The sequence below is a fragment of the Eumetopias jubatus genome, unplaced genomic scaffold (assembly GCF_037043125.1).
Source record: "Eumetopias jubatus isolate StellerSeaLion01/CBP00866 unplaced genomic scaffold, mEumJub1_p1.0 scaffold_5, whole genome shotgun sequence".
Lineage (NCBI taxonomy): Eukaryota > Metazoa > Chordata > Mammalia > Carnivora > Otariidae > Eumetopias > Eumetopias jubatus.
Window position 1 is genome coordinate 72938394 of NW_028274811.1, and position 18875 is coordinate 72957268.

Consider the following 18875-nt stretch of genomic DNA (forward strand, 5'->3'; position numbering starts at 1 on the left):
TCTTTATATTGAAATTACTTTATATAGGCTGTTTTGTTATTCTTGATGAAGTCCATATGAATTAGTCTAGTGATTAATTCATACAGGATCCATTTTGAGAGGAAAATAATGAAAATTTCCTTTTTCATAAGAAAATGGCACTCTTTCCTTTTTCATAAGAAAATGGCACTCTTAAGATTGTTCTTAGAAATGCTTTAAAGTTTTAGACATTAGTTATTTTTATAATTATGTTTAAATATTTTCAGTAATAGGGCTCGTCTAAATATCTCCTCACCCTCATAGTAGATTCCTTTACCTGCAGTGTATTTTTCTCTTGCACTAGCTAAAAATAGATTACTTTGTAAAATTATAGTTAAAAGTATTAGACTAAATTCTGAAATTTAAGTCAAAGTGGTATCGTAGAAAAGGCATATCACTTCTGCAGAAACAGGCAGGTCTTTGCACTGAGCCTTGATTTCACTATTTTGCTAGCTGTGTATCCTTGAGCTAGTTTCTTAATTGCTAAGATTCCCCAGTATCCTCATCTGTATGAGCAGGGTAAACAGCACTTAAATTGTCTGTATGGAAATGAGCTAACATGTACTGCGTAGACCATAGTAGGTCCTCAATAAAAGTGAACTCCTGCTTTTTCAACTTTACATCTTATGCTCCTACTAAATAGTTAAGTAATACAGAGTTCCTAATACAAACTTAAAGCAGATTTGACTTTCATCCCCTATGGCTAACCAACATAGACTGTCTATCCATTCTTTTTTCCCTGAACATTGTCTCTCTTGTTTCATCTTGCTTCCTTAAAGGCCCCTTTATCCATAAAAATAGCATCTCCAGTTCAGCCTGTTCACTGTATGTTACTGGATAGATTGAACACTTCCCATAAGTCCTATTAGCCTGTCATTTCTTCCTCACCACAGTCACTTGGCTGCAACTGCTCCATTTCCTGGCTCTCCTCAAAGAGACTGAGCATGACCGCTCCTTTTCCAAATAATGCCATTGAAGTAAGAGCATCTAGAGATCGCCACTGGAGACCGCAATCAAATAACTACGTATATATACATATATGTACACACACAATAACATATATACATGCACACACACGTATTCCATATCTTTAAAGGATGAGACAGGAAACAGACACTACATCTTTAAGGAAAAATTTCCAAAGGCTAGCTGAATGAAATTAAGCCAAAGGCCTAATTTGGCTCCTAGGCCAGGAGGGTACAGAATTCCTAAACTCCACTCGATGTTTATAGCATTCAGAGCTAAATAGTAGTTTACTCAATATGAATATGGTGATTGGTATCTACCTTTTGCAATACTGGTTAAAACAGTGACCTAACACTTTGACCCTTTTCACTTACTTTCCCAGTTAAACGCTTTAGATAAGAGAAACCATGAAAATCTTAAAATTCTTGAATTCAAAGCAGCAATATTGACTATATTCAAGGGTTGATACATCTTTTTAAGAAAAGGGAATTTTTAAAGATGATTTTCTTTAGGTTTAAAATCAAAATAGTTCACTACAATAACATTAAGAACCATTAGTTTTCAACCTGGTGTTCTTGAAACGAAGAATATTCACTGGAATGGAAAAATGATCACAATGTAATTTTAAATAAAAAGATACAGGACTATAATAATCTCAATTTTGCTATATATATATGTTTTTTCACACACATACATAAACGTTTGTCCTCGCCGCCGCCCCCAGGTGTTAACGGTGGTATTAATGGGTGCAGGGATTACAGGTGATTTTAATCTTTCTATATACTTTAGTATTTTTTAAAATTTTCTATAATCATGGATTAATTACAATTGACAGTAAAAGTTACTTTGGGGAAATTTTTAGTTCCTAATTGCAAATAAACCTTTTAATAAATCCTTTATTTATCTTAGTTATTAACATACAACTTACAGAGTGCATTATGTTTTCAAAGTTCTGTGAAACCCTATGGCTGATCATAAAATCACTTGTAATGCGGAGTAGCATTTCTTACCGCAAACTTTGTTAAGCATCCCTGCCCCTGTTTTTTGCAGCACTTTCTTCTTTCAGTCAACTCTTAGTCCCTGTTCTTTTGTCCTCCTTCCTGAGCCAGACCTGTGCATTCATCCGTATTCCTGCCTCTGCTTTTCCCTGACTTCTCTTTTCAGCATACTCTGTGTGTCATATTCAAATATGTTCCAGCTATGTGTCATATTGTAAAGAATTCATAGGACCCAGAAAGCCAGTACATAATAAAATATTCCTAATTATGATGAGTGCTATAGGTTTATTTGCATTTCTAACTAGCACCAACTGCAGAGGAATTTCAGGCATCAGGGACAGGCCCATGTGGGAGATATTTTGGGAAAGTCCACACCACAGAGACAGTTGCTTTCTCTGCATAAATGCCAGCTCTGTTCACAGTCATTATCTCCTTAGTTGTGTGTATTATATGGTTCGAGGTAAGTAACTAAATATTTTTTTAATTACTACAACATTTTAAAAATTAAAACAGAAGCATTTTCTTGTAATGAAGACGTATATAATTTTTCACTTTTTGACAGTGAGGATAAAACCTTTAACTTTACAAAAAAAAAAACACTCATTTTTGTTTTCTTTTTGTTGTGTTAGGGTAGTATGTTCTGATGAATGCCTGAAGGAACGCCCCCTACAAGTTCTAGAAAAAGTTATTTCCCTAGAAATACCAATGATAAAATTATATTGCAGTGTATTTACTTTCTTGTGCTAGAAGACTTCTAGCAGTTAGCGCTTGATCCCCATATCCCAGAACATACCACCCACACAAAACTTGACCCATTTTTAAGGACTTGGAATTTTTTGAGTCTTTAGTAGGTATTCAACCATATTATATAGTGCTCTCTTTGGATTCACTGGCATATCAGGCTGTTGTTTCTTGTTTTCTTGATCCTGCAGGATCATAAGAAGAACCATTATACTGCCAGTTTTATAAATATAAATAACTCTATCCATGTATCTCTGTGTCTATTTCTGTATTTATAGCTATTAATTTGTTCATATATCTATGAATTAGATTTGTGATCCAGCTTGTAAGTTTGTTATAGGATGTGGTATTAAAAAGCATTGCTAAATGTATTGTAAACTGTTATTTCAAGCAGGTAATTTGATTGTAGGACACTATTTGATTAGGTTAATGGAATTTGTTTTTAAGAAATTTTGCTAGTTATTGTGTTGCCATCACTAGGATTCACAGTTCTGTGAAAGTTTAGCCAATAACCCAGTTTTTCTGATAAACTTGGGAGTAAATGCCCTATATTGTGGTTTTTTAAAAAGATTGATTGATTGATTGATTTGAGAGAGAGAGAGAGTGAGTGAGTGCACGGCAGGGGAGGGGCAGAGGGAGAGGGAGAGAATCCCAAGCCGACTCCTCACAGAGCTTGGAGCCCAACACAGGGCAGATCTCAGGACCCCGAGATCATGACCTGAGCCAAAACCAAGAGTCGGCCGCTTAACTAGTGAGCCACCCAGGCGCCCCTGATTTGGTTTTTAATATTTGTATTTGCATAATGTTTGAATCAGGACATCCTTTTATTTCACCTTTATTTCTTGCCTTTCCTCTTGCTTGTTTAGTTTCAGTTTCATATTTGTTACTCAGAGGAAAGAAATTGCATTAAAAATGCTTTCCTGATTTCTACCATTAAGCACATTTGGTCCTGCTTTCATTTTATTGTGGACTCTTGCTTTGACAGAAAATGCTGTTAAATATACAAAGTGGGTGTTTTTGTTCCATTATAAAGATAATATGATTTAAGATTAAAAACTACATGATACACATCCAAATCACTTAATAATTTATACATCAAAATGTATTAAAATGTCACTAATAATAAACATTCAAATTGTAAAGTAGCTGTTAATTAACTTGATCTAAAAGAGGAATATAGTATAATAACTTTTTTCCCCCTTACAGTTCTATATAACATACATTTAGTTCTCAGGAAGCAGAAGAATAAAATTTAAAGGACAATTTTTAAAACTTTCTGGATGATAGCATTACTGTTGAGTTTTTTTCATAGCTTTCTGTATGTATATTCTGATTATTTAACAGTAGTTTCTGTATGTTAGTATTTTAGAATAACCAGATAGGCAAGATTTTACTTTTTTTTTTTTTTACGATTTTATTTATTGAGAGAGAGCTCGCTGCAGTGCGGGGGGTTGGCACAGGTAGGGGCAGTGGGAGAGGGAGAGAGAGAGAATCCCAAGCAGGCTCCACGCCCAGCCTGGAGCCCGACTCTGGGCTTGATCTCATGACCCTGAGATCATGACGTGAGCTGAAGTCAAGGGTTGGACACCTAACCAACTGAGCCACCCAGATTTCCCACGATTTTAGGTTTTCAGAGCTAATTAAACTTACCTTTTTTTGGCAACATTTCCTGAAATAGCCTCTGAAATAGCTTTTTTAAACTTTAGAATATATGCATAAAATAAATGTAGTAAGTTAAATATGGTTAAAAGACTTGTGTTCCTCTGGTAAAAGTGGCTTACAAGAAATATAAAAACAATTAGATTGCCTTTCCATTAGAATGTCAAGATGATATTTACAGATATGTTGAATTTCACTTATCTAGTATTTCTTAAAGGACCTACCATTTTCTTTTTTGTTTGTTTTTTAATTCTTTTTTTATTTTTTTAAATGTTTTTATTTAAATTACAGTTAACTTACAGTGTAATATTGGTTTCAGGCATACAGTATAGTGATTGAGTACTTCCATGCATCACCTGGTGCTCTTCACAAGTGCACTCCTTAATCCCCATCACCTGTTTAACCCATCCCCCCCCATCTTTTCCTTCTAGTAACCAACAGTTCTCTATAGTTAAGAGTCTCTTTCTTGGTTTGACTCACTCTCTTTACCCCCCTCCCCTGGCTTGTTTGTTTTGTTTCTTAAATTCCACCTATGAATGAAATCATATGGTACTTTTCTTTCTCTGACTGACTTCTTTCACTCAGCATAATAGTCCCTAGCTCCATTCATCTTGTTGCCAGTGGCAAGATTTCATTCTCTCTGATGGCCAAGTAATATTCCATTGTGTGTGTACGTATTTGTATATTTTTATGTAAATTTTTACATATTTATATACCACATCTTTATTCATTTATCAGTTGATGGACACTTAGACTGTTTCCATAATTTGGCTGTTGTAGACAGTACTGCTCTAAACATCAGGGTGCATGTATCCCTTTGAATTAGTATTTTTTTTTATTCTTTAGGTAAATACCTAGTAGTGCGATTCCTGGATCATAGGGTAGTTGTATTTTTTCCTTCTTGAGAAACCTCCATACTGTTTTCCAGCGTGATTCCACCCATTTGCATTCCCATCAACAGAGCAAGAGGGTTCCCCTTTCTCCACATCCTTGCCAACACCTGTTGTTTCTTGTGTTCTTTATTTTAGTAATTCTGACAGGGGTGAGGTGATATCTTCTTGTAGTTTTGATTTGTATTTCCCTGATGATCAATGATGTTGAGCATCTTTTCATGTGTCTCTTGGCCATCTGGATGTCTTCTTTGGAAAAATGTCTATTCATGTCTTCTGCCCATTTTTAAATTGGACTATTTTGGGGGGGGTTTTGAGTTTGATAAGTTCTTTATATATTTTAGATACCCTTTATCATATATGTCATTTGCAAATGTCTTCTCCCATTCCTAGGTTGCCTTTTAGTTTTGTTGATTGTTTTCTTAGCTGTGTAGAAACTTATTTTGATGAAGTACCAATAGTTCATTTTTGCTTTTGTTTGTCTTTCCTCAGGAGACATATCTAGAAAGAGGTTATGGCCTGTGTTCTCCTCTAGGAATTGTATGGTTTCAAATCTCATATTTAGGTTTTTAATCCATTTTGAATTTATTTTTGTGTATTGTATCAGAAAATAGTCCATTTTCATTCTTTTTTTAAATTTTTTATTGTTATGTTAATCACCATACATTACATCATTAGCTTTTGATTCATGATTCATTGTTTGTGCATAACACCCAGTGCTCCACGAAGAATGTGCCCTCTTTAATACCCATCACCAGGCTAACCCATCCCCCCACCCCCCTCCCCTCTAGAACCCTCAGTTTGTTTTTCAGAGTCCATCGTCTCTCATGGTTCGTCTAGTCCATTTTCATTCTTTTGCATGTTACTGTCCAGTTTTCCCATTTGTTGAAGAGACCATCTTTTTCCCATTGGATATTCTTCCCTGCTTTGTTGAAGATGATGTGACCTTATAGTTATAGGTTCATTTCTGGGTTTTCTATTCTTTTCCACAGATCTGTGTGTCTATTTTTGTGCCAATTCCATAATGTTTTGATCACTACACCTTTATAATATAACTTGAAGTCCGAAACTGTGATGCCTCCAGCTTTGCTTTTCTTTTTCAAGGAGGACCTACCATTTTCTAAAGGAAATTTGCTTAAAGGACTTATTTACATCCCTAGAATTAATAGAAGCAACATTTCTCCTCCTTTTGCTCATATGCCTTATAATCCACTTGCAGCTTTATTGTATATGTGTTAGTATGTGTTCTACATCAGACTAAATGATTATTTCAAGCAACAGCATATTCTTTGTAAAGTTTTTATATATTACCAGTCTCTTTATTAATGGATATTATAATTCAGGAGCTATGTCATATATCCCATAAAATTGGTTTAAAAAATTTGATAATTAATACAGGAAAGAATTCCTTCTGCAGGACGCCACTTACGTTTTATGTACTGATGATAGTATTTTACATAAGTGATTTTTCATAGGATGCCAAGCTCTGTTATGTACATTTTATAATTTTGTACCAGAACCTTTTAACTTTTATTTTTTCAAAGATTTATTATTTAGAAAGAGAGAGCACATGCGCTGTGCAAACAGGGGAAAGGGCAGAGGGAGAGGGAGAGACAGAATCCTCAAGGAGACTCCCTGTTCAGTATGGACCCCAACTTGGAGCTCAATTCCAGGACCTTGAGATCATGACCTGAGCCGAAATCAAGAGTTGGCTGATAAACCAATTGAGCCACCCAGATGCTCCCAGAACCTTTTAACTTTTAAAAAATGTTTCACTGAAGACCCTTATCCTTAAAGACACTTTCTTTATGTTCTGTATCTTCAATTTTAGGGTTTTAGAGGGCTAATGCATTATATCCCTTTCCCTCTCTTGGAGCCAATAGAGAAATAAGAAAGTCTAATGTTTTGGGGTCAAAATAACAGCTTTTTACTGAATAAAAATTGGTTTGGAGGAGGTAGCTTTGTGCAACTCCAGGGTGCTTCATACATAATCTCTGAATTCATTTACCCATGAGCCTGCTGGGCTACTACTGGCAGCTTCTTAGGACATGTCAATTAATGCTTTCGCATTAATATGAACTGTCTTTGCAAGTATACAGATATGTCTAGCAAAGCATATCCATTTAGTCCTGTCAAGTAACTTCTCCCAAATCAAGCAGTGATGAAGGGTAGAGAAACCAGGTGTACTGTTAGCTGGTGTTACTCCTCTTAGAAACCTTAAGCAAAGGAAATAAAGGTTCATCTTAACCCTGAGTAATGCCTTAAATTGACATAGTGAGACTTTCTGAGACTTTCTTTGAGGTTTTACTCAAAAATGAATCTGTCTTTACATAAACACACATATGTATGTACTTCATATGTTTTTAGTATCTATCTATATCTATTCTGTCTTTGACAATAGAGTTTCTGTAAATAATTCTTGTCTTTATATACTTGTTCTATGTAATACTTGTCACCAGTTGTTTGTTACTATTCCTGGGCTCAAACAGGTATAATTTTTTAGTTAACTTTTAATTGTCTTTAAAGAGGTCAACTGCTTTTGCTCTTTGGCATTAATTAAACACTAATCCACAGCTGTAGTGACAAAACTGTTAGAGAAATGGAAAATAACCAATTTCTGTAATCCCTGTTTTCCTCATCTATAAAAAGAAAATAGATTTTCTCTAAGATGCTATCAGTTCTGAAGTTCTAATGTCAGGTAAACAAACAAAACCCTGTATTCTCATTAAAAATACTGTGAGGTGTTGTCTTTCTTGCTTATTAAATGTGCCAGTTCAAATACAAATGCTTTATGAACTACGTTTATATGTGGATTAAGGTCTCTATTTACATAAATTTGAAAAGTGTGATTTTTTTTTCAGTCTACTTTGTAGATGATAAAATTAACATATAGCAGAGTTAAGAAATGTAGATTGGGAATAGAATCCAGTTCATTATATGTACCTAGTATACTAAGTTATTTGGTGTAAATGCTTTGGGAACATAAGTTCTATCAACTTCTGTAATGACTTTTAGGTACTCTTCAGTATTTGTCCACAAATATTTTAAAAATTGTTATAAAATTTGATTAGGTTTCATTGTCCACAGTGCACTTGTTTCAGAAGCTCTTAGCAAAAACAGTGCTTTTAAAATAAAGCTAGTATAGGGGTGCCTGGGTAGCTCAGTTGGTTAAGCGACTGCCTTCGGCTCAGGGTCATGATCCTGGAATCCCAGGATCAAGTCCCACATCAGGCTCCCTGCTCAGCGGGGAGTCTGCTTCTTCCTCTGACCCTCCCCCCTCTGTGCTCTCTCTCTCTCTCATTCTCTCTCTCTCAAATAAAATCTTAAAAATAAAACAAATCTAGTATTACTATGCTAATATTTATATAAATAATCTTTTCTGAAGAATTGTATTCATTTATCATTGTGTTTTAGTGTCAAGTAATGTAGGAACACAAATATTCAATGTTCAAACCACCAAAAAAATCTATTTAGTCACATTTTGGGAACATAACTTTATTTTTTTTTTTAAGATTTATTTAGAGAAGGAGAGCATGTGAGTGGGAGTTGGGGCAGAGGGAGAGAGAGAATCCTCAAGCCGACTCACCGCTTAGTGTAGAGCCCAACTCAGGGCTCAGTCCCAGGACCCTGAGATCATGACCTGAGCTGAAATCAAGAGTTGGCCACTTAACTGACTGAGCCACCCAGGCACCCCGGGAAGATAATTTTATAAACCAATTTCTCTTGCACATAAGCATTCTTAACATTGTTATTTATGATAAAGCCTTATATGTTTAATTCATTAAATGTTTGTTTTTTTATTTTTAGCACTCATAGGTAAGAAAAAATAATGTCAATCCTGTGAATATTATCTTTAACATATATCATTTTCTTTATGTGTATATATGTTAGATGGAAGATGGTGCTCCAAAGCATATCATCCAGATGACAGGATTTAAGATGGAAGAAAAGGAAGCTCTAGGCAAATTGCTTTTAAAACTAGATTGCACTTTTATTAAGAGTGAGGTGAGTACAGAAATTTACAAAATATTCAATATAAACTTGAAAAATAATAATGGTCTAAGAATGATAAAATGCCCTCTTGATAAGAATAAAGTGAATGTGCTATAAAGTCAATCTTACCTTAGTAACATTTTTTCATTTGCATTTTCCCTTCCAGAAATACAAAAATTGTACACATCTTATAGCTGAACGCCTGTGTAAGAGTGAAAAGTTTTTAGCAGCTTGTGCAGCGGGTAAATTAACTACCTTTCTCCCTTGAAAAAAAGATCTTCATGTTAAAAAAAGTACCTTAATCTCCTAAAGATAGATAGTATCATTATTATATCAAACATAATAAATGTGGTTTTATCTGAAATATTTTATCTGAATACTTTTCTGAAAATATTTCTTACAATATCTTTGATTTTTCTAAGTAAAACTTTGTAACACATGAAAATGTACCAAAGAGGCAGGAATACTTACTTAACCAAAGATTTAGTGTGTTTTATGTCAGAAAAAATTTTTTAACAAAAAAGTTGGGCATAAGAATGCCCCCCCTTCAAAAAAATGCTTTAGTCAAAGTCTCGGCTCTTCTCAGTCAAGTTTGTTTTCTTTGATCTGTCGTTGGAAAGAATCTGTTTTTATTCTTTTTCTACTCTGTCGCCTCCCATCCATGATATGAAGCAATGATCACCCTATTGTGTTTTTCTAAGATTTTAAATTCCATAAACCCAACTTAGGACTTAGTGTCTTCCCCTCTCTGTCACCCTTGATGTTTCTTTTATAGTTTCTTCTACTGTGATTGAACTAGCATATCATTAGTTCACTGATCATCAAAAAAAAAGTATTTTTAACTCAGTAAATTTATTAGTTTTTAGAATAATTTACTAGAAATATACTTGGATTTATTATTATCTCCACAAATGAAAACCTATATTGTCCAGGATGTTGAGAAAAATTACCACTGCCCCCATAAAGGAACTACAGAATATTAGATATTCTGAAAAATTCTCTAAATCAATAAATTTGTTTTACAAAGTGTAACACTGCATAAACATGATTTAAGAAGTTTTTAGCATAGGAAGAATAATACAGATCTCAGCCAGAACAGTGAATAACAATAGTAGACATAGCTTAAGTAATACCACATTTATTTTAGTAAGTCTTAGGTTTGTATTTAATTTCGTAATGTTTAGACTTAGAATTATTATGGGAAAGATTACATACAATGTTCACTGACATCATAGACCTCTACCAAAAATTTGGGAAAACAAACATAATTCAAAGATAATGTTGGCATTGTAGCCTAAGAGTCTTCTGATGAAAAAGGTCAAACTTTATTTGATATTTGGTCTTTATTGTTGACCATTCATTAGAACCAAAATTCTTTTCTAACTGACAGTTGATTTGCTTTCTAGGAAAGTGGGTACTAACTAAGGACTACATAATTCATAGTGCCAAAAGTGGCAGATGGCTTGATGAAACAACTTATGAATGGGGCTACAAAATTGAAAAAGATTCCCATTATTCTCCTCAAATGCAATCTGCACCTAAAAGATGGCGTGAAGAACTGAAACGCACTGGTGCTCCAGGAGCATTCCACAGATGGAAAGTTGTCCTCCTTGTTAGAGCTGATAAACGAAGTGATTCTCTTGTAAGGTAAAATGAGATCTCATAAAAGCTAAGCAATGAATGAAAAAATAATTTTGGTTTGCTTGAATACCTTTTTGTATTTCTTTGAAATTATTGATGTCGTCCAAATGAGCCATGGTGATTTACTCCTTAATCTCCGAGTTAAGTGATTCTGTACTTAATTAAGCGTATGTGTCTAATAGAATAAAATCTATTTTATAGTATTGCTTTAAATTATTCTTGGGTTTCTGTTTAACTTTCCATGTTAATTCTTTTGGCTAACTCAAGCAAAATAAAAAAAACTTGGAAGATATTTGTTTTCAGTTTTGAAGCAATTTAAAATTTTTATAAGTATTTATCACAAAGGCTTTTTTTTAGGGTTTATATAGTACAGTCTTCATGGTTCATGTTTCCTTCATTATTTCATTTCTCCCTAACTTTTACATCATATTTTTAAAATAATTCTTATTGAGTAAACTATATTCCGAGACTGCAATGACTTTTGGGGGGGTGCAAAGGCCTTTTGTCACCTTTATAGAAATATAATTTATAGGCAAGTAAAATGAACACATTTTAAGTATACATTTTGATAAATTTGGAGAAATTTATACACCTGTATCACCTCCCCACCACAGTCAAGATCTGCAACATTTATGTAATCTTAACAGTGTTCCTGTCATTACACATTTAATTCTGCCCAGCAGTACAAGACAACCGTTGATTTCCTTTGTGTCACCGTACATTAGATGTGTCTTTTTTTTTTTAAAGTTCATGTAAATGGAATTATTCTATATATACTTCTTTGTGTAGTTTCATTTGCTTAACTCATTATTTCTGAGATTCATCCAGGTTGTATTAGGAGTTCGTTCCTTTTGTTGCTGAGTAGTATTCCATTTTGCGGATGTATAACTATCTGTTTATTCACCCATTGATAGGCATTTGTTTTTTGTTTTTGTTTTGTTTTGTTTTTCACTTGTGCTAATAAAGCTTCTATGAACATTTGAGTACAAGTCTTCATGTACGTTTGTTTTTCTCTCTCTTGGGTAAATACCAAGAATTGAAATTTCTGGCTCAGATGGCAGTTGTATACTTAACATTATAAGAAAATGCCAAACTGTTTTCTGAAGTAGTTGTACTATTTTACATCTCCTCCTAGTAATGTTCGAGATTTCAATTGCTGTGCAATTACTTTGGTACTATTGTCCAAAAGTTACTTGACTATATTTGTATGGTCTATTTCTGGGCTTCTTACTCCATTGGTATCTGTGTCTACCTTATACTAAAAGCACACTGTTTTGGTTACTATAGTTTTATAATGAGTCTTGAAATCGGGTTGGGTGAGCCTCCCAACTTTGTCTTATTCAAAACTGTTTTGGTGAATTTGAATTTTTATATTTCCATATAAATTTTAGAACCACCTTGTCAATTTCTACAAAAAAGCAAGCTAGGATTTTTATTGGGATTGTAATGAATCTGTAGGTCAAATTGGGAAGAATTGAGATATTAACAATATCGAGTTGTCCTATTTATAGATTCCCTATCTCTCCAGGTCTTTAATTTCTGCCACTAACGTATTACAGTTTTCACTGTATAAATCTTGTACATATTTTGCTAAGTTTAATCCCAGGTACTTCCTGTTTTGGGATGCTATTATAAATGGATTGATTGCTCTGAAAGGTTTTCTGTGCATCTATTAAGATGATTGTCTTTTCTCCTTTATTCTGTTAATATGGTAAGTTATTTTGATTGATTTTAAATGTTAAACCAAACTTGTATTCCTGAACTAAACTGTACTTCATCATAGTGTGTTACCATTTTTAAAAATTGCGGATTCTGTCTGCAGATATTTTGTTAAGAATTTTTGTGTCTTCAGTCTGAGCAACTGAAAACTGTAAGCATACATAAATTTAATATCATGGCTTTTTTTTTTCTTCCATAACTAGGAATTAAGAAATGGTTGCTCACTCTGACCATTTCTTTTTTTAGAAAAAAAGAGACCTCCCAGGACTTGGGGTGGGGGGATTGGAATCTAAAGGAGGCCCCACTCCCAGTTTGGAGCCTGACACGGGGCTCAATCTCAAGACATTGAGATCATGACCTGAACCATTATCAAGAGTTGGGCACTTAAACTACTAAGCCACCCAGGTGCCCCGCACTATGACCTTTTCTGTTCGGCATTTTACCAGAGATACTAGACAGTGAAATAAGGCAAAGAAAATAAATTTAAGAGACATAGAGTTAGATAGAAAGAAATAAAAGTAATTGTCTTTATTTCCAGGAGATATGGATATATACTAAATAACTTATCCAGAAAAGCTATTAGAAGTAATTATTGAATCCAGCAAGATGACAGAGTAGTAAGTCACTACATAAAAATTAATGATGTTTTTATATGCTAGTAATGAACAATTGGAAATTAAAAATTTAAAAACAATATATTACCTGTGGTTTTTAGCAATTTGATGATGCGTCCAGATGTGTATCTTGCTTATTGTCTATTATTTATTCATGTTATTTGCATGGAGTTCTCTGAGCTTCTTGGACATGTGGCTTTTTATCTTTTATTAATTATGGAAAATTCTCAACCATTATGTTTTAAATTCTGTTTTCTTTTTCTTGTGCTCTATTACCTATGTTTTAGACCAATTAATTCTTTTCCACAGTTTTTGTATGTTCTATTTTGTTTTTAACTTTTTTTCCCATTTTTGTGTTTCAGTTGGATAATTTCTATTGACCTATCAAGTTCATTGATTCCATCCTCAGTTGCATGCAGTCTGTCCATAAGCCTGTCAAAGAGATTATTCTTTGATATAGTAACTTTTATTTCTACCATTTTTATGTACTCAGTGCTCAGTTCCTGATCTCTTAATGCAATTTGTTCAGTTTTTCCTTTGTATCTTCAAACATTTCAGTCATAGTTATTTTAAATCACTTTCTGATAATTTCAACAAATGGATCATCTCTCTGTGCTTTATATTCCTTTATCTCTTGACAGTGGTTTGGTTTTCTTTTTGTGTATGTCTTATATTTTTTTATTGCATGTATAGATACCACATATAAAACAATAGAGGTTCAGATAAGTATTTAGATCCAAAAATGGGCTGGCTTTTTCTGTAAGGCAATTAGTATGGGTAGTTGACTTAATCTTGTCAGTTTTTGAGCAGGTTTTGGATTTTGTTAATGCTATAGTTACCTTCAATGCATCCTTTCTGGTTACTCCTGCAGTGGAGTACAGTTTCTTTGTGTTTGATCTGAGTCCTGGGGTGCTGGAGGTTTTTTTAATTGATGTTTTTGCCTCACCCTCATTTTTCAGTAGTCCCTGAAGCACTGCTGGGTCACAGGACTTTCTTGTCATTCTCTTCCTCTCTTGCTTGTTACTCATCTCTAGGTTGGGGGTAAGAGGAGGTGGGTTTTTGGTTTTGCTGATAGACTTCAGTCTTAAGCATTCTTTGTGTTCTTGTTCTCTGGGGTTGGGACTTTCTCAATATTTGTGTCTCAGTCCCCCATGGCAGCCAAATTCTGCTTTGTATCTGTGGGCAGGGTTTTGGCAAAAGAAAATTTCTAACCTCTGCTCCAGTATTAGATTTCTGCTTTGTATTGACGCAGGAACCTATATTTGAGTGGCATTTCTTCTGCCCCTTGTCCAGGGACAGATGACTTTTGCCTCGTCCAGAAACAGTGGATCCTTTTTTGGGCTATGCAGCAGGAGGTTTTCTTGCCCCTTTCTCAGGGCCCATGGATTTTACTTGTATTCTCCCAACAGAAGCAGTGCATCTTTTCCTGGATTCTGAAAGTATATGACTTTCTTACCTTACCCCAATAACTTAGGACGTTTGCTTCATATGAGAGAAGGATCCAGGGACGTGGACCAGGTTTAATGTCTGTCTCTTGGTGGGCAGCCAGTCCTCACTGGCCTACTTGTGCTACCTAGTAGGGAATCTGTTTTCTGCCCGTAATCTTTTTCGTGAATACTGAAGCAAAGGCAAAGAGCTTGTGAGTGAGGGCAGACTTGCCTTGAGTCAGTGACTCCCAGATATTATAAATTGTCATGGCACTTGCACTTGGCCCTTAAATTTGTTAGAGTTTTACCTGATTTTTACCTACTTTTATGACAGCTACTTCTCTCCTGCACCCTGGCAAAATGAAATAGTTTTGAGTGTCCAGTCTCTTCATAAAGGGCCATATCATTATCACTCTTTGGGAAATTAAGTTTCTTGGTTGGTTGTTACCTCAGTTCTCTGATGGGTTCATGAAATGTTAAGATTTTTTTTTAGATTATTTGGCTTTTTCTTTCTTTTTTTTAATATTTATTATTTGAGAGGAGAGAGAGAGCACGAGTGGGAAGGAGGAGCAGAGGGAAAGGGAGGAGCAGACTCCCCGATGAGCAGGGATCCTGATGCGGGGCTCGATCCCAGGACCCTGAGATCATGACCTGAGCCAAAAACAGATGCTTAACTGACTGAGCCACCCAGGCACCCCAATTTGGCTTTTTCTTATTGTTAGGTAATAGTGTTCTCTTGTGGCTTTCTAAATCCTAAGCAGAAGCAGAACTTTGATGAAACTTTTGAGATGTTAAAAGTTAATCAAAAACTAATTTTTTCAAAGGTTGCTGGCAACTGTAGTTCCTTTTTTGTGGTTTAGAATGATTTCCTTGGAAGTATGTTGCCTTCTGAGGTAGATACTTCCCTAAACTTCTTTCATTATTGTTTTGGCTTATGGAGGTGACTTTTCCTTAGGGAATAAATTCAGTATTCTTGATTCTTAAAAGTCTTTCCATATCAAGAAATGGATAAGTAGAAAGAAGAGCATGATTTCTTCAATATCTTCTCTGGGCAAATTATAATTTAAGTAATCACTGCAGTAGTTACTCTCCATGGCACTCAACCCAGAGGAACTTAATTCTTTCAGAAAGTTCCACTCCTATTCCTAGGAAGTAAATGATTTAGATAATTTGACTGAATAGGCTTTAAAAAAAATACTTTTTATACATTTTTATTTAGAGTTCTGGAGGCTGGAAAAGCAGATGTTATTTTACCAAAAAGTTCACCAAGTGGGATAACTCATGTGATTGCCAGTAATGCAAGAATCAAGGCTGAGCAAGAAAAAGACCATTTTAAGGCTCCATTTTATCCAATTCAGTATCTAGGGGATTTTCTTTTAGAGGTAAGTAAAATAAATAAAGAACATTTTTGAGTGTTTATTTTATAAAATATCCATATTGTGAAATATGTTAAAAATTAAAATATGTTCTGAGAAAATTAAAATATGTTCTGAAGTTTAAAAATACAGTGATTGGAAGTATAGTCAACCCTTGAACTGCATGGATCAACTTAGATTTTTTTTTTTTTATAATTCAGTACAGTACTGTAAATATTCTCTTCATGATTTTCTTAACATTTTCTTTTTTCTAGCCTATCTTATTATAAGAATAGAATATGTAATCCATAAAATATGTTATTCAACTTTTATTGGCAAGGTTTCTGGTCAACAGGCTATTAAGTTTTGAGGGGGCTAAGAGTTATATATAGATTTTGGACTGTAGGGGGTGTTGGTACCCCAATCCCATTGTTCAAAGATCAGCTATAATTAAAGTGACATATTTTTAAAGGCTTTGCTCTCAATTATTTAAATATTTGAGAATATTTGTGATAAACGTGGAAGAAGCTTGATGAATTTAAAATTTATCTTATTTTGAGTCTCTATTTTAGTTTTCTGTGCTTTAGTGATATTTACTACAAACTAATTTTAGCTTTTTAATGTCAGAGTGTAAATAAAATAGCAGTGGACCATGGTATCATATGGTATCATTTAAGAATTTGTGGATATTTTTCCCATGGGAAAAAAAAAGAGGAAGCTCTTTGTAAGGATTTAGAAATATTTTCCTGTCCTGTTCCTTGACCTCTCTCTTCCCACTTAGTGCAAAAACCACTTCTTAAGTTGTTTGAATGGGAACAGTCCTAGAAGAAATTCTCTGGAGATAAGAAAAGAAGAATTTTTAAGAAGGGTCACTCAAGGTAGAAAAACCTCAGTATATCTAAAAACTACACTTTGATCTTTTAGAAAAAACTGGCTCCTTAAACGTTTCCCTCTCAATAGATGCTATAACCTTTTACTAATAATTTATGTTAGAGACCTGGGAATCACCCTTGAAACCTTCCTTTCCCTTATTCCCCACATCTTGTCAATCACCAAGTCCTATTGATTTTATCATCTTAAATACTCAGATTACAGTGCTTCTCTCTTCCTATAGTAACATCATCCTGAGTTCATCCTCTTTCCCCTGCCCTCCTGAAATAGACTCTTAATTACTCTCTATCTTTTAACTCTTGGTAGTATAGTAATTAATTACTCTTACCTTTTTTCTTGTCCATTCTACTTCATTCAGAAGAAGCAGCCAAAATGTTCTGTGTAAAACAATTCTCATCTTGTTACTGTCCTACTTAAACCCTCCCAATGGCTTCCCATTGCCTTTAGGATAAAGTCCTAAACTTCTAACATGGCTTAAAAGTTCCTCACAGAATTCTTGTATCCTGCTCAATTTTTTCTGTGCTCAACTATAACAAAACTGCCTTCTCCCAGTTTCTTAAACAGCAAAGCTACTTCCTACCTCACTGTCTTCTCAAAAGCTACTTTTTTTCCCTGAAAAGGTCCTCCCCAGTACTCTCTGTGCCTGCCTGCCTTCTGTTCATCATTCAAATTCCAGTTATAATTATGCCTCTTCAGGGAATCAACTGGCTGATTACTTGGTTAATATCTGTTTTCCCCATTTAAACCAAAAGGATCATGTCATCAAGATGATACCTCTCTTTTCCATAGTTATAGCCGAATAATCTTGTGTAAAGCCTGGCACATGAGTTCTCATTTTATGTTAAATTAATAGAGAAATTACAAAATATCTTTGAGTCTTCCAAAAATAGATGTAATACATCATTCTATAATTACCTTTCTCTACTGAGTAGCAGCAATGTAGATTGGAAATTTGACCTTATTTCAAGGGATGGATCTGCTTGGACTCTAGATGATCTCGTTGCCTTTGACGATGATTGGTCTTGGAATGGGCATGTGAACCAGTTCCGATCCATGGGACATGAAGAGTAGTATGTAACAACTTCTGGGAAGTTTCTTCATCCTTCTGAAGAGATAGCACTGGCAGCTGGCTCTTGCTAGATGTGAACATGGAAGAATGTAATCTAAATTATTACATGCAGCCAATTTTGACCATGAGGGGAAGTATCCTTAAGATGAAACTAACCCTGTAGATAGCAAACTGTAGAGACATGATGTGGATCCTTGCAAAGATCCTTTAGTTGCTGGATTAGCCAACCCTAAAACCTGTCTTAGCACTGGACCACATTACCATGCTGTGAGGTAGTAACACTGTCCATATTATTTACATTACTTTGAGTTGGTTTTCTGTTACTTGCAGCCAAAAGCATCCTATCTGATCTACGTATCTGAACAGTTTAACTGTTAATAGAATGAAAGCCATTCTTAACTAGATTAGTAAAAGTATCTGAATTTTCTTTTTTCTATGGAAAGAAATGAATAAAGTGTAGAATATGATATGCTTTATCCATAGTCTGATTTTACTGCAGTAATTTGACAGCATTCAGATTCAGTTGCTGAAATATTGGAGGGCAGCAATAGTATATCAAGTAAAAGTAGCAGATACTCTATATTTGTTTTAGAATACATTGTTTTATAAATTCTGGATTAGGCAGGTAGGAGTTCATTACTATTCCAAATAAGGAAGGCATTTTGTGATTACTTCTGAGAAGAAAATAGTTAAGTTCATGGTAATTTCTTTCTTTTTTCTACCACTTTGGCATATAGCATATCACATTCCTCATTAGATGGATTCTGAAGTATCCTCTGAGAGTTGCCATGTAAAATGACAGAGTTAAAAGTAACAAGCAATTGTTTAAAAAGTTTTGTTCAACCTGCTTATACTTTTTTTGGAGAGCTCCTGAGTAACAGATTTAGGAATCTA

General features: G+C 34.4%; 1 protein-coding gene across 1 annotated transcript in view; it reads left to right on the forward strand.

The window, feature by feature from the left end:
- Positions 1-18875, forward strand: part of SLF1 (SMC5/6 complex localization factor 1) — a 79525-nt gene that overhangs the window by 1827 nt on the left and 58823 nt on the right. Inside the window, exons 2-5 of the mRNA XM_028089322.2 lie at positions 9164-9277; positions 9432-9507; positions 10672-10912; positions 15886-16048. Of these exons, the coding sequence (XP_027945123.1) occupies positions 9164-9277; positions 9432-9507; positions 10672-10912; positions 15886-16048 (594 nt within the window). The remainder of the gene's footprint in view (positions 1-9163; positions 9278-9431; positions 9508-10671; positions 10913-15885; positions 16049-18875) is intronic.